Here is a 16,527-nt window from a genome sequence, read left to right as displayed (position 1 = left end):
GGAATAAGCAATCACCTTGATTTTGATGAACTGTAAGCAGTTTGGTATTGCTGGTGTGACTAAAAAAAAAAGTCAGTAAAATAGACCGAAAACGAAGAGGTCAGTGCAGGTCATGTTTAAAGTTTCTCAAGTTTGATAAGCTATAGAACTCTTTCTCAATACAATTTATTCCTGAGCCCCAATACATTAATGCAAGAAAATCAGAGAATAGGAAGCTTCACAGATAAATAAAACATTCTCACCTCTTGTGTCTGAGCACAGTTTGAAAATCACTTCTGTAGGAGGTCAGACAACAATACATGTTTGCTAAGGGGAGTGGAGTGGTCGGATTTGAATTTTAGCTCCATCACTTGAGCTACAAGGTAGAGAGTGGGGTTAATGATGCTGGAAGATTAGTGAAGGTAATTCATACCTGACTGAGGCAAAAAGCTGGAGGTGAGAAATATGTGAGGGCACACATGGCACAGGGGGCTGATTTATTAGATTTACTACATGAGGAAGAAGGAGGTATCAAGGATAATGCTCAGAGTTCCAGCTTATGTAACTGGGTTGGAGACTACAGAAAGTACATGCAATTTATATATAATGTGTTTGAGTGTGGGGCAGGGACATAAATGGGAAATTTAGTGGTGAGCAGCAAATTGGACACGAGGAAATCTGAAGCTCAGAAGAGAAATTCAGAATCAGATGTATGTCCGTGAGTCATCACCATCATCACCATCACCATGATCACAAGAACTGTTTAAGGAGTGCTTACAACGTGCTTCATATGTACTCTCATGTAACCTTGACAGCAACACTGTAAGGGAGATACTGAGAGGAAGCTGAGGTCCAGGGAGGCTGAGTATCACGCTCGGGATCACACAGCTAGGAAGCAGGAGATGTAGGATGCTTGGGTCTCTCTGGCTTAAAATGCCTGCTCTTCACCTTCACCACCGAGAGATGGATGTCTCCAGGGAAGCCTGGAGAGCCTGACCCTCAAGAGAAGAGCAGACGGTTTCAGGTGGTATCAGAATGGACAGACTGGGTGGCTGAAAGCACATACTCAGTATTCCTCCTCAGAAACTGAACACGTATAGACTCAGAGGCCAGGCATGGAAGTATTGATAAATGTGTGGAGAATCTCAGTCTCTCGCAAAAGGAAGTCATGGGAGAAATAAGTGAATTAGAGAGTTCTTCACCTAATTAAAGTATTAAAATTCAAGATTTTATTTAAAAAAAAAAACACAATTCTGACAACACAAAAACATCTTCCATTAGAATAACCACAGCCTTCTAGTTTGGCCTATCTTTACTAATTATCTCTAGGTAAACTACATAACAAAAACATAACAACATGGGGCTTCCCTGGTGGCGCAGCGGTTGAGAATCTGCCTGCCAATGCAGGGGACACGGGTTCGAGCCCTGGTCTGGGAGGATCCCACATGCCGTGGAGCAACTAGGCCCGTGAGCCACAGCTACTGAGCCTGCGCATCTGGAGCCTGTGCCCGCAACAAGAGAGGCCGCGATAGTGAGAGGCCCGCGCACCGCGATGAAGAGTGGCCCCCACTTGCCGCAACTAGAGAAAGCCCTCGCACAGAAATGAAGACCGAACACAGCCAAAAATAAATAAATAAATAATAATAATAAAAAAAAACAAAAAACATAACAACACTTGATAAAGGATAAATAAGCACCGGATGTAGTAAGCAAACTTTGTAGATTATGTGACTTTTAAAAAGTGCTCCAACACAGAGTTTTTATATTTTTTGCAAGACTGAATGAAAAGACACAGGCCTATTATGTAATTCAGTGGTCCATACATAAAGAATTATGAGAGAAATTCTTTCTGAAGAGTGACAAGGAAATGTCTGCACATCTGAAATAATTTGGGAAGCTTCCTTGATTTGTCAATGAGGACTTTTGCTAGGTCTTGTAGGTCTCCTGGGACTAAAGTTAGGGTCTAACTTTGCCCTCTCACATTTAGTTATTCTTTTTCAAAATAAGGATGTCTATTCAGGATGTCTATAATTTATTTTATAACACTTTGGTATTCTCAGTATGATACTATTGATATATATGTGCCAGTTAGTTTAACCTTTAATCCTAGGAGCTGTCCAGGAATGCACAGAACAAGGCAGTCAGCTGGCATTGTATTTGAAAGGGTCATACCCCAGAGTCTTGCAGGGTCAACTGAAAGTCTTTGGGTTTAGGTAGATGTATCCACAATCAACATTTCAATTATTATCAAACTGACTAGAGGAGATTGATCTTTATTGATGAACTAGTGCCTAGTCAATTATTATGGGTTCCCTTGGTGAAAACAAAGGCGTTGAAAGATATGTAGATGAGCTAATATAGTTAAACACTTCTTAGTCTAAATAGACTGCGTGGACGATTCCATTGAAGCTTATATCCTGTACTTCATAGAAATGAGGCCCATAGTTTTACCCCCAATCATTCTGTACTCAGACACTCGATTAGGAGGATTTCTGATTGAAAGATGCTGATTGAAGGCACAGAAGTCTGTCTCTAGAGTATTGCTATGTTCACCTGAAGAGAATGTTGCATACAAGGTGTGGTCATGGTTAAAATATCTAAAATGACAGAGACCTATAGTTTCATTGAGTTTACAGAACAGGTTTTGCTCTTGATTTGCTAATAAATGTTTATCTAATAAATATCACACTGTCTGATTGAATCTAGACTTGGCTTCCTTTCATTATAACCTGGTAGTAAGGTTATAGGGAGAAGTTCTCTCTCAGAATCTTCTTGGGTGTCCACCATTATCTAACCAAAAAAAATATATATATATCCAACTGTTTTACCAAATTTGACTTCCATCAGTTAAAAAGAATGTTATAAAATGGTTAATATGATAAATCATCTCAAAGTGTTTTAGAAGAAGGTAAATATATATTTTTGTGATTAAGAAAACTATTCTCTGAATATATGGCTCAACAAAAACCATTTGCATACTTTAAGGTACAAAGGAAATTCTAAAAATAAACAACATTCAAGTGATAAAGGAACATCGTGGTTGAAATTTAAAATACACAGAGAAATCAAAGGGCAATGAAATTTTATAAGATAGCTTGAAATATAATGAAGTCAGTTATAATTACATTTTATAACTGCATTTTAAGAAGAGATAGAAGAAATGCATTTGATTCCTTTCTCTGCTACCAGCAATTGAATCTATAGTTCAAAGATTTGAATACATCATATTTTAAACAATGGGTCATTTCAGCTTGTTTCTATCCCAACTCAAAAGAAAGCAGAGATACTCAGTAGTGAGATAATTGAATCAATTATATTTCAACAAGCAATTTGGAGAAAGATCCCAGTCTGACACTTCAAAACCATTCTGGACTTCAGTATCAAATACCAGTTTTCACACAAACTAGCCATGACAACTCTCAGAGGCAGTACCAAAGAACCTATTCCTCAAGAAGCCCTCTCAATCTGCCTGCCAATGGAGGGGACACGGGCTCGAGCCCTGGTCTGGGAAGATCCCACATGCCGCGGAGCAACTAAGCCCGTGCGCCACAGCTACTGAGCCTGCGCGTCTGGAGCCTGTTCTCCGCAACAAGAGAAGGCTGCGACAGTGAGAGGCCCGCGCACCGCCGTGAAGAGTGGCCCCTGCTCGCCGCAACTAGAGAAAGCCCTCGCACAGAAATGAAGTCCCAACACAGCCAAAAATAAATAAATAAATTTATAGATATAAAAAAAAGAAGCCCTCTCAGATGCTTCCATTTTTCCAAGTGGGGAATGGTAAAGCATCAATCAAAATTTACCAGGGAAATCAAAGATAGGAATTTGATCAATTACAAAATGCCCACAGCAGCGAAGGGATCCTACACACACCCTAAAAAATATACTGTACCCACTGATAATATTTTACCTTTTTAAAATACTGTCCTGGAGTTTATACAGATCATGAGTTTATACGGATAATACATTTTCATATTTTTTTCTCTCTCTTTTTTTTTTTTGAGACATCATTAATCCTCCAAACAGTGAAGCAGGTATGGCTTTTCACATACTGCTACTTCACATATATTTAAAATGAAGTGAGGTCAATTTAATTGAATTCAGCACATGTATCGTAATAAAATATACGATTATTTCCTCTGGAAACCTGATATTGTTGAGAGAGACTAAGAATAAAATCCTACTGTGTTGTATTTTTCTCTCCTAGTCACTCCATAGTGGATTGTCCTAGGCTTGCAAGATCATCTACTCAGAGCTAGTAAAGCAAAATTAACGTAACATGAGAGAAAAACAATAATTTTTCATTTTCTTTATCATCATTACCACCTATCCCCCACTCCTCCCCACACGCATCAACAGTGTAGCAGCAGAAATCAGCACAGTCTATCTGGAACAGAACCACCAGGATCCCAAAACCATATAGAATCTATTCTGCAGAAACAGAACTAAACTGACCTTTTATTTTTTTAAACCAAGCCCATGCCGGCCATGCTTCATAATCAGAAATGAAATGTAAAACTAGACTTGTCTTATCTTGCCTTTGATGCTCATAATATTCATAGATATCTAGCAGACATTTTAATTTAAAAAAAAAACAACAGGATATTGAGAACCTGGAAAAGCAAAAATGGGCAAGCAGAATGTAATTTCTCAAAACTTCTTTAGTCTCTAAGTATCATTACCATTTAGACCTACACAACATGGTAGTCACTTGGTACATGTAGCCACTGAGCACTTGAAATGCGCTTGGCCCAAATTGTGATGTATTATAAGTATAAAACACACACCAGATTCTGAAGACTTTATTTTAAAAAACTTTAAAACATTGTATTAACATTTAAAAATATTACTTATATGTTAAGATGGTCATCTTTTGGATATACTGAGTTAAATATATTATTAAAATTGATTTTGCTTGTTTATTTTTACTTATTTTAATGTGGCTACCAAACTGTCACTATTACATACATAGCTTGCATTTGTGGCCTAGAGTGTATTTCTATTGAACAGCAATGATCCAACAGAAATACACAACAACCACTAAAATATGTGGTAAACCTTGTGGAAAATTCTACTATTTGACCATTTGGCTCAGAACTTGTAAAAACTTTGCCAGACAGCATAAAGCAGTTTTAAAAGCATATTTCCTACTGAAGACAATGATGTTTTCCATATTCTAATGAGGGACATAACTCAAGAGTGTTTGGAGGGTAAAAAATGACATGGAGACTTTGGTGGAAAAAAACAAAACAAAACAAGCTACCAGCTCAAGCTAACTCTAGCTTGAATTTTTCTGGTTCCCAGACCCAGTAAGTGATTTCTACTTCAGAGGAAAGCTCTTCTTCTTTGCACGGAGGTTCAAGGACAAACAGTTAAAGAATTGTGACCAGGTATGAACAAGTGAAGGAGCATTCCTAAGGGATCTGAGGTCCTGCCAGGTGAACAGCGAGGACAGGGGTGAGATGAGGGATTCTTCACTGCTCAGGGCTCACGGGGTGTCTCCCCTCCTTCATCCCCAGCCCTTTCCTTCCCTTCCCAGCTTGCTTGCGCCTACCCCCATCCATTTCCCCTCTGCTGGTTACTCTGCACACTTCTTTTTCCCCTCCCAATTCCAACTGCATCTCCCTCACTGTGGTCTTTCTCCTTTCTTCCTCTGACTTTCTTTTTCCCATGAATTTCTTGTTAAATTTAGGTTAAATAGTCAGAAGGTGGCCCTGAAATATATTTTAATAGACTTTACTTTGTCTCACCTTTTTTTAAGAAGACACAGGAAAGAAATGGGAAAAGAACTAAACATTCAGATACGTGAAAGGTGAAAGTGCTTTTTACTTCCACAAGGCTCCTTATTGGGCTCTTATTGGTGTTCCCTTTTTTGCTTTTGTCCTTCATGGTTAGTGACCTTCCGCTTATCCCCCCTCCACCCCCTCCCCACAGTCCTAGGGTAATATGGGTCAAGATAAAATCTTCATCAGAATCACCTAAGCAGTTTCCCAGACCTCTCTAGACCCCAAATTGTATTCTTTGGGTAGGAATCAGATTCTTAGGAGTGTAAGTTAGCAAAATAAACAAACTATCCATAATCTTTGATGTTGATGCATGTCTTACAAATATCTAATATAGTGAAAGTACCTACTGAAAAGTGCATTGGATGTTCTAAAAATGATAGCTTATAGGGAAGAAGTTCAATTATTGACTTTAGTATTTGGAAAAAAATTAAGAAAAGAACAGGCCCAAACTGACCAGCAAATATTATCAAAGCATTTTTTAACAGAATTCCTTTGAGGTTGGGGTAAGTTAATTTAAGATTTCTATTATGGGTTTCTTGGTATGTATTTCAGAGTCATTTAGCAAAAAGACTGACAGTCATTTCTCAAAAAACATGGTCATTCAACTCAAGTCATATATTTTACATTTGCTGAAAGTGTTACACAGTTAAAGAACTACAAAACTGTTTAAGTATCAAAATACTTTCTGCCTAATAAAACTTTTTGAAAAGCATAAAATCTAGAGTCACTTCCTCCTAATACTGTCTTTGGTTATTGTCTAAAATAAGTTTTTTGGCGGATTTTTCAACAGCTATGTTACACTAGTTAGCAATTTATAGTTGAATTTTAGGAATCAGTATGTTAATAAATTAGATCAAAACACAGGAAATTCTATTACAATTAGGATAATGAATTAAAATTTGTGCTTTTGATGTTCCAAGGCTTTGAACTCATAGAGCTTTGACATAATGTTTAATAAACACATATGTTTACTATTATAAACAGCCTCTCAATCCCCAAGAAATTAAGCCAAGGGAATGTATTTCTTGACTGGAATCACCAATACTTTTATTCAGAAACAAATAAAATATTTTTATTTTTAAAAATAATTTCATCAGAAGTTCCCTATTTTATCAAGAATAAACATATAGATTATCAATAGCCAACTTTATGTCACAACATAAACGCAGAAAGAGAAGCAGAATAATTACCAGTCATACCTTATTATGTGTCTGAGTCTGTCCAACCAGGATGAGGATGTTGGATGAGATGATAGACAGGCAGAAGTTAATCAGAATTATGGACCTCTCAGAGCGTATGTACCTAGCCAGAGAGAGAAAGTGTCCAACTTTAAAATTCAGCGGAAAGATGAGAAATTCTCTATTATGCAAATTGGTGGAATTCATCCAGAAAAAGACACTAACATGAAGCCTTTACATGAGAAAAAAATATTTAAAAAGTTGTTTTTAAGGAAGATTATTCTTAGAGACCCAATTTTATAGTGACATATAATATCCAAGAGACCTTAAATTTATTTTTCTTTACACATTAGTGTGGACAACATGGCACTTCTGACAGAAGCTTAATTGCACATCTGTTATCACCATAACATTCTTTACTAGAAGTATAAAATTTCTTAGGATGGTATCAGTTAGTATCATTACCTTCCTATTTGTGTATCTGTAATATGCTAATTATTATCATTTACATCAACCAGTAGAAACTGAAAACCAAAAAGAAAAACCCCACACAGATTCTGAAATATCCCCCTTATTTACGAGGAAGATGCCTTTACTCTCATGAAGCCATGAACAATTTGCACCCACCGCTTCACTCGCTCAAGTATTTTTATATAGTTAGGCTGTTACTCTTTAGGTTTTTCTTTTCCTGAATAATTGTTCCAAAACAAGAAAAAAGAAAATGAATCTTTACTGCTGAAATCTAATCCAATCCACAAATGATAATTCATCATTAGGCTGGAAAATTAGTTGGAGCCTGCCATATTTTACCCGTATGAAGAAGTATTTATATACAGTCTGTCATATAATTTTTAAGCACATCAAGAATGTAAGCCTAGGGTTAAGATGGGAATAAAAACACAGACCTACTAGAGAATGGACTTGAGGATGTGGGGAGGGGGAAGGGTGAGCTGGGACGAAGTGAGAGAGTGGCATGGACATATATACACTACCAAATGTAAAATAGATAGCTAGTGGGAAGCAGCTGCATAGCACAGGGAGGTCAGCTGGGTGGTTTGTGACCACCTTGGGGGGGGATAGGGAGGGTGGGAGGGAGGGAGAAGCAAGAGGGAAGAGATATGGGAACATATGTATATATATAACTGATTCGCTTTGTTATAAAGCAGAAACTGACACACCATTGTAAAGCAATTAAAAAAAAAAAAAAAAGAATGTAAACCATGGAGAAAACTGCTCAGAATCAAATGTTCTACCAGGTGTTTACCCTAAAAGGGTAGCAGCTATCTTGCTTTACTGTACCCTGTGGTAAATCACTGAGTGACAGTAACAAAAAGACATATTTGTTCGTGCTGTGTATTTGAGACTGTTCAATTTGTGTTAGAACATGAACTCACTGTCCACAGCCCACAGTGTGGGCTTCCCTGTGCAGTGTTCCATGGGGGTGCCAGAGATCTGGAGGCATTCTTTGGAAGGTAAAAATCTATCAAAGTTTTTACTCTCTGTTTGTGAGGAATATTTAGGCAGAGGTCCTACATTCCATCACATGTTTCAGAAAAGAAAGCAAAACAAAAACAAGAGTAATAATAAAATATACAAAGAAAATTTTTAATATAAAAGAATCTTCCTTTCTTCACAGAACAAACATAGAATGAACCTAGGTGGACCCTCAATAAAAAATGGCCTCCAGAGTAGCTTAATCTTGTCCCTGCATCATCAGTATCTAAAAATATAATAAACCACACACTGGGATGCTGAAAACATCAAATATTAAGTCGTTTCTTTTTTTTTGGTTGGGGATGTATCATTAAAACGTTTAAGGGCTGCACACAGTTGACCCTTTATGTGATATTAAAGGCTTCCATGACAGCACAAGTACACAGATGACATTACTGAAAGGCTTTCATCGATATCATTTGCTCAGTAAATAGAAAAATCATGGTAATGAAGACCTAGACTGACCACCCTGAAGAGTCTTTAGATGTTTTCATTGTCATTAACATTGTGACATTATTGCCTTAAAAATTGCTATAAAATGTCTCAACTTTCAAAACATTTCATAAATATGCTTTATGTTTTAAACAAAATTTGTGAATGCATCATTTCAATACATGGATTAAAAGGACATGCTCAGTTGCTCTGTGATGTAACAACATAATTCTACAGAACATATCTGTAGATGGAGAGAACGTAACAATGGATTCATTTTTTGATGAATATTTCTAATGAGCTACATGAGACATCAGCAAATTTCAAAGTGGTATATTATATATAAAATAATTCTGATGTTCACACATTTTACACATCATTAGAAAAGCAAAAAAAAAAAAAAAAAAAAAACACTAAACCTTTTAATTAGAAAAAAAAAAAAGCAGTAAGATCCTGACATGAGTATTATCATACAGGAATGTTACTAGGTAAATTTCATGTTTAGAAAATGCATTGAATTCGTCATGCTACAAGATTCACTTAATAGTTTATGAATCTTGAAACTTCTATCAAATTATTAATATTACTTCAATTCTTCTACCTGTAGACAATGAGTTGATGGCCACTAACGGTTAGGAATTCAAATTTATATTGTTTCTTAGTACTGTCTTCTAAACTTCTCAGTTTCATGTCAAGTTTGGATAGACACTTTCAGGTGGTAATTCCTAGAAAGCTATTGCAATAGGTGATTTTCCTGGATTTTCTGGATTACAGCAAACTTCCCTACAGACTAAATAATCCTGTACTTCTTTGATAACTTTTATATATCATTTATACTAGCAGTGTTTGTGCTAGCGTTAGCCATATGTATTGAGGCGTGAAGAGGTGTAATTGGTGGCTGAACCCTAAGTACTGAGAAATGGAACTTGGTTCTGAATACTTCAGTGAGTATGACTTATGATGCCATTGATGAATTGTGATACTATTACCTAGTATCCTGGCCCATAAACACTGCCTCATTTCCTGAGAAATACCATTCAGGCAATTGTGGGAGAGAAAGTCTTCTTCCCAGCCTTTGTCTGTCTTGCTCTTGTATTACCAGGACAATGCCTGCTTGACCGAGCCCTGAACCCTGGATTCTACTGTCTACAATGCCATGCCTAGAACAAACATTTCTTTCATTTCATGAGACTGGCCATATATTATCAGATTCCCTCATTTGGTATTTCACTACCCTGCATGGGAAGGCGGGACCTCTGTTACGTATCTGTATCAATGGATCAAGAATGTGTACATATTTTGTTTTTGTATGAAGCATGAAAATCTTAATATCTTTGACAATATAATATTCTGGACAATTAATTTTTGTCCTCAAAAGAGTAAAAAATGTAATGGAGAACAATGATTTTTTTTAAAAAAAGGATGTTAAATCAAATGATCTTTCCTTATTAAATTGTAATTAATTTTTCAATGAAATTTTTTTTTTTTTTATGGTACGCGGGCCTCTCACTGTTGTGGTCTCTCCCGTTGCGGAGCACAGGCTCCGGACGCGCAGGCTCAGCGGCCATGGCTCATGGGCCTAGCCGCTCCGCGGCATGTGGGATCTTCCCAGACCGGGGCACGAACCTGTATCCCCTGTATTGGCAGGCGGACTCTCAACCAGTACGCCACCAGGGAAGCCCTCAACGAAATAGTTTTCTATCCTCAGTAAAAGATAAGTAAAATACTAGGCCTGGCTACCTTTGCAATTTTAATATTTCCAAATATTCAGGAAATAATACATAATTATTTATTTGCTAATATGGTAACTGTTTTTAGAACATTTTAAAGTAATCAAAATGGATATAAAAATGTTTAACATTTGAAAATTTATTGGGAAGTTTAGTTATATACTAGTTATCAATATGTCAGTAGACATAATAAACTTCACAGGTCTAATTCTCATTAACAGAACAAGAACAAATCTTAGAGAACTACTACATTTTCATACAATGTCAAACAGATATAATTTCACATATTATAGAACAATATTTTTCAATCACTTTCCCTTGTTTATGTATTTTTATGACTTTTTAAAATCAGTTTGTCAAAATCTAACTTAGTGGAAACATTCAGCTGAGAAGTCTTTTCTAAAGCTTTATGGTATTACATTAATGCATTAATATTATAGAAGACTTTACACATTGAGACACACAGAAAGCATATGTTTAAAACTTAAGCATTTGGAGACCATATTTCTATAACAGAGAAATTAATTTGACTGTATCATTAAATTCTCAAGCTCAATAGCAGTTGGGATAAATATAAACAACACAGAGACTGAACTTGGGGTATTAAGAGTACCATGCTTGGGGTAAGCAACTTGTTGAAGGCTACCATCATTTGAATTGGGAAGAAAAGTGTGTGTGTGTGTGTGTGTGTGTGTGTGTGTGTGTGTGTGTGTTTTGTTTACTTTCCCATTGTAGGAAAATACAGACAAGAAAATTAAGTAAACACTTATTTAGTATTATTGAGCTCATTTATTATAGCTCAGTCACGGCAATTATAATCCTGTTTTCAAAGCACTTCTTTCAGTAAATTAAGAAAACATGAGACATATAATAGTTATTATATTCCTTGATTTAACTCTGAATAACAGAACATTCCATTTCTAGTGTATTAATTGACTACATACCTCCATAATGCTGCATAGACAACGGCTAGGGTGATCAAGGCCAAGCAAGAAAGGCCACTGCCTACAATTAGGGTAACTGAAGGTGTACTAGAGGATTCCATGATCTGTAAATTAAACAAAAGAAGCAAAAAAAAAAAAAAAAGAGAGAGAGAGAGAATTTTTAAAATAAATTAAAATAACTTCTAAACTCAACAAAACTATCCTAACACTCAAAAATAGCCAATATAGTTGTTATAGTAACCAGATAATTACCCAGTAACCACTCTGTTCACATATTCTCAACCTCTAAAATGACTAATTCTAGCTACTCCCTCTCTCCCACTGTGAAGTAATGAAGGCCTTAAGAGTTTTCAATGCTTGATTGTGGCATATACCCACTTACAGCTTTCTAAAATAAATAACTGAAGCTACAACTTGGTCAACATTAACATGTTAAATTTCATCTAGTTGAAATTTGAAGCAGTATTTATTTTTCTTCAACTAACTACAGTTCAGTTATTTCACAAAATGTATTTTGTTGAAATTTACTTTGATCCTCCCATTATGTTATCCAAATCTGGTACCTAGATATTGAAAATTTTTCAAACTTTCTGACTTTTGACAACTTTGTTCTAAGTCAAGTATTCTCTCATTTAATTTCACTAGCTTGGCCTCTAAGAATATAGAAGAAAATCAAATTTCAAGTGTAAGACCTTAGAATATATTTGTGATATTTTTTCTGTGAACAAAATATATAGAGATAATCTTCACAATGTCAATATTAGTCTCTAAATACTTGACCTTGAAAAATAAGTCTTATATCTTTTAAAACATATATAAAGATCAAAGAGATTTCTTTCTTTAGACACTAACATGGTACTAACTAATAAAATCTGCTGTTTTTCATATTTTTAGTATTGGAAGTTTAAAGAAATACACTTTAAGATCAAGTGTGTTCCAAATCTTAGATATGCACAATCAATTTTATAGGCATTTTTGGCTATCAAAATAAGGAAAAAGAGTGATGCATATTTAGGCCAGATTTAGACAGAAAGTCACATTTTTCTTAATAATTATTTTTCACCACTTCAATTTCTGAAATAATTTTTCAAAGTACATTTGATGAGGATGTTATTTTTTCTTTCAGACAGTTTATACAACTGTCTGTTTCAGAAACTAGTTTTACAAACCTATATACTTCTAAGGAATGATTTTACAGTTTCTGACAGTCTCTGCTTTCATAAAAATTTCATTTAATTAAAAAAATAAATATCCAAGGACACCCCAGAAAACCTGTACTGAAAATATCCAATGCAGATATGCAATGTGTTTGGTTATAGTGTCTGGGGTCTTCATTCTACTACCAACAGTAACCTCACAAATTCCCCAGAACAGCTTTAGAGTTCTAAAATAAAGGTTAAGCTGACAAGTATTTTTATTTGAAAGTTTGCAGCATATTAGCAATATGATTGGAGTACATCCTCAAAACTATACTGCAGAAATTTCAAGTTAGAAGACATAAAATTGAGTAGAATTTAGTTATAGCACACCAACTAGAATTCATTTCACCAAGCTACTGTAGCTAAGGAGGAGACGAACCCAATTTTGCCACCCTGCAACATTTTCCATTTCCCCATTTAAAATGCAGTTCCCTGGAGAAACACTCTCCACAATGTCCCTGCCTTTGCATTAAAGCCGTGTTTTCCCTTTGTTACTTACTATTTCTCTAGGTTGCTGAGCCAAAATGGCGAAGGTAGAGAGACGATCACATAAGCATTTCGTATGGGATGCATCGGTAAGCACAGTTTTACATCCCTGGGTGGACCAGGTTCCCAAAGACTCGTTCCTGTAGAGGGTGGGGGGGTGGGGGGGAGATCGGGATAAATACGCCTGACTGCCAAATCCGTAATGAAGAAAATGCAATTTAATTGAGAGAATCGTCTACTGTAATTCCCGTACAGGGGGAAAAAAAAAATCTACTTGTTGTTGAACAGGACGTAATTTAGATGCATCTCCAGTAATGCAAAGCGAGAGTGTTTGGAGAAAGCAGGCGGGCGGCGGTACGGCGTGCAGAGAGCTGTCCAGCGCCGGAGGTGCTGAAACCGGGACTGGCTCTGTCCAGCCCTCTGCGAGGAACGGCGGCGGCGGCGGCACGAGCAGCCGCCAGAGCGTTGGCAGCCACTTCCTATGCTCATCGGATCGTTTCAAACACTCATAGAGTGTAAAGAGGCTTTTCACATTGCATACCAGCTCTGATTCCCGTCCCGTATTTTTGGATCGTGAACGCTGACTTTTAAACCGAGGATTTCTCTGAAAAGCCTGCCTAAAACGTTAGATAGCTTGTGTTGGGTGATATAGAATCTTCTCTGTTGGTTAGGGATTTTTCCTCCCTTTAGAATTAGCTGCTGTGAAAATTTCACCCTGGAAATGGGAAGCAGCAGCAGCGGCATCAGCTGGTTCCGACTCTCATTGCCTTTGCCTGATATCCAGGGGAGTGGTGGGTTTCAGACATCAGCTTCCCACTCCACACTTCACTCAGCCCAAGCTCCTCTGAAGCCCTTGACATTTCTTCCCCTCACCCACCTCTCTGCCCCGGGGTGGAAGCATTAAGCTAACCACAAGACTGCCAGAACATTTAGAAGAATAACCCCACCTCAAAGTCCGGTAGGAATGGGGAAAGAGGGCCTGCTTCAATCTTCCCTTTGGTGTAGCCATTCAAAATTCTAAAGCATATGGTTTCTTTCCCACCCCAGCAGAACAATAAAAATGGTATCAACCTACGCCTTCTTAGTGGGGGGTGAAGATGGGGGAGAATCCTTCCACCCCCCGGCTGAACTACTCTACAGGAAGAGGAAGAAAAGAAAAAAAAAAAAGCTATAGAGTTCAACCAATCAACTTTATTATCATTACACGTGTTATATACTGAATGCACCAATTGTCACCTCCCCTCCCCCAGGCACGGAACTCTCCAAGTAGCAAACCTGTGTGTATGTGTGTGCTTAAATTTCAAACCCAATTACTATCTATGTTAAAAATCACTCTAAAACTCCAGAAGGATAACACATGGCTTGGTGTTAATTTTGATATGGTACTTTTTATTTCATCTACTCCATATCTCTGAATGCCTAAAGCTATTGGGTTAAATATGAATGCAGTCTATTTCTGAGCTATTTCAATGACAGAGGTTTCACTGTGACAGCTGGACTTCCAAGTTGAGCTGTAGAGTATAATTTACACTATCCCTTTTTGGGATTTAGATGCAATATCTTTTTAATATTCATTAATTTGATTTAAATATTGATTTGATATCACTAATATGCACGACTCAAAATACCCTTAATTACAACTTCTTTTAAAAAGGAATAGACTATATTTGGGGAGAGGTACAAAAACGTTATACCTAAGTTCACCCCAATACTTCTAAGTATTAGCCAATTAAAAATTTGGTAGCTCTCTTTTCTTTCTCATGATGTCATACAACCATGCAAAATTATATATATATATATATATATATATATATATATATTTCAGTTATATCTCAACCAACTGCAACAGTATTAAATTCCAATTCTACCTAACCAGAGCAGCACTTCAATTTATTTCATTGGCTGCCTGTCTCTTATTGTCTTGTGACAAAGAGTTAAGGCCAAATAAAAAACATTTATCTCAGCTGATTAAAGTTTAAAGAAGAAAGATACATCTAAGAAAATCTGACATGTTTTAAAACACAACATTGCATTATTAATCCTGTATGACAGCTTTACTTTAATGCACTATTTGTGCTTTCAAGATGGAGTCCAGTACCTACACTTTTCATATTATGTGGCTATGACCAATAAACTAATTCAAAGTCTTACAAGGAAAAAAGTTTACTGCAAATAAGACCTCATGAGACAAAGTGATATATTTATATCTAGGTAATGAAAGTTTGTTTACTCAAGAAAATGTTAGTATTATTAACCTTTGGCTGTCAGATGTAAAGTCTATGTTCAATATAACGTTGCTAGACTCTGAAGATCATGCAAATTTTATATGACATCTTCAGAAAAGTAGGTCAATTTACTCTGCTCTGTACAAAGATTGCAGTGCTGACCTGGCCCAGCCCCAGGCAAAACTGGGAAGTAAGTGACACTGGTCTCCATGTTTCAATCTTTCATTTCCCCCCCAAGCATGAAATGTTTCTGATCTCACTGGGCCCCTTTTGATGGGTACCTTCCTGAGGCTTACATAACTTTTCTCCTTACCTTTCTTAGGAATTATTATCCCTTTGTTGACTTTACCTGATGAAACTAATGGAAAATATTATGAGTGACTGAGTACAGCTTGATGTGCTCTCCCCAGTTTAATGCAAGTTATAAAACACAAAATAATGCATCTGATAGCAGAACACCAGAATATGATCAGATGAGTAGGAGTGAACATTTTGAAAGGTGAGGAGGTAACTTCCAACTTCTATATTTGGTTGCTTGCAAGAGCTGAGTAATAAGTGTGATGCCATCTGATGCCAAATTTTAAATTGTTTCATAAAACCTCTTGATATTTTAAAACCAGATAAAACTCTTATAAATTAGTTTTTAAAATCACTAGCATACATGTCACTACTATTACAAAAACTATAGTATATGTCACCTGTATTTTCACACATTTCATAGCTATTCTTACTGTACAAAATTCTTCGAAAGCACGGTACATGTGTCTGACTGATTTCAGGGAGACCTTGTAAAGCAAACTGATGTGTGGTAGAGCTAATGTGAAGCAAAATAGCTTCCCCAGTCTGCACAGAACAAGGTTTTAAAGCACGTGGACTATTCCAGCAGTCACATTATTCTTCTAATGTCATAGATTTGCATGCCATGATTAATGGTATATCTGTGAATTATTCTTAGTTATTAAGTCTAGCTTGTCATCAATGGGGCAAGCAAATACAATGAAATATGTATGAACATTAAAGATATAATAAGAATAACAGACTGAGGATGTCAGAAGCAAACACAAAATGATGATACACACG

General features: G+C 36.5%; 1 protein-coding gene across 1 annotated transcript in view; it reads right to left on the bottom strand.

Moving 5' to 3' along the window:
• ADGRB3 (adhesion G protein-coupled receptor B3) overlaps positions 1–16,527 on the bottom strand; it is an 802,351-nt gene that overhangs the window by 137,581 nt on the left and 648,243 nt on the right. The window contains exons 18-20 of the mRNA XM_079939099.1: positions 13,236–13,362; positions 11,538–11,641; positions 6,959–7,061 (exon numbers count right to left, since the gene is read on the bottom strand). Of these exons, the coding sequence (XP_079795225.1) occupies positions 6,959–7,061; positions 11,538–11,641; positions 13,236–13,362 (334 nt within the window). The remainder of the gene's footprint in view (positions 1–6,958; positions 7,062–11,537; positions 11,642–13,235; positions 13,363–16,527) is intronic.

The sequence above is a fragment of the Stenella coeruleoalba genome (genome assembly GCF_951394435.1).
Source record: "Stenella coeruleoalba genome assembly, chromosome: 12".
In the NCBI taxonomy this organism is placed as follows: domain Eukaryota; kingdom Metazoa; phylum Chordata; class Mammalia; order Artiodactyla; family Delphinidae; genus Stenella; species Stenella coeruleoalba.
Note: the sequence above shows the minus strand (reverse complement) of the source record. Positions and strands in the feature narration are given on the sequence as shown.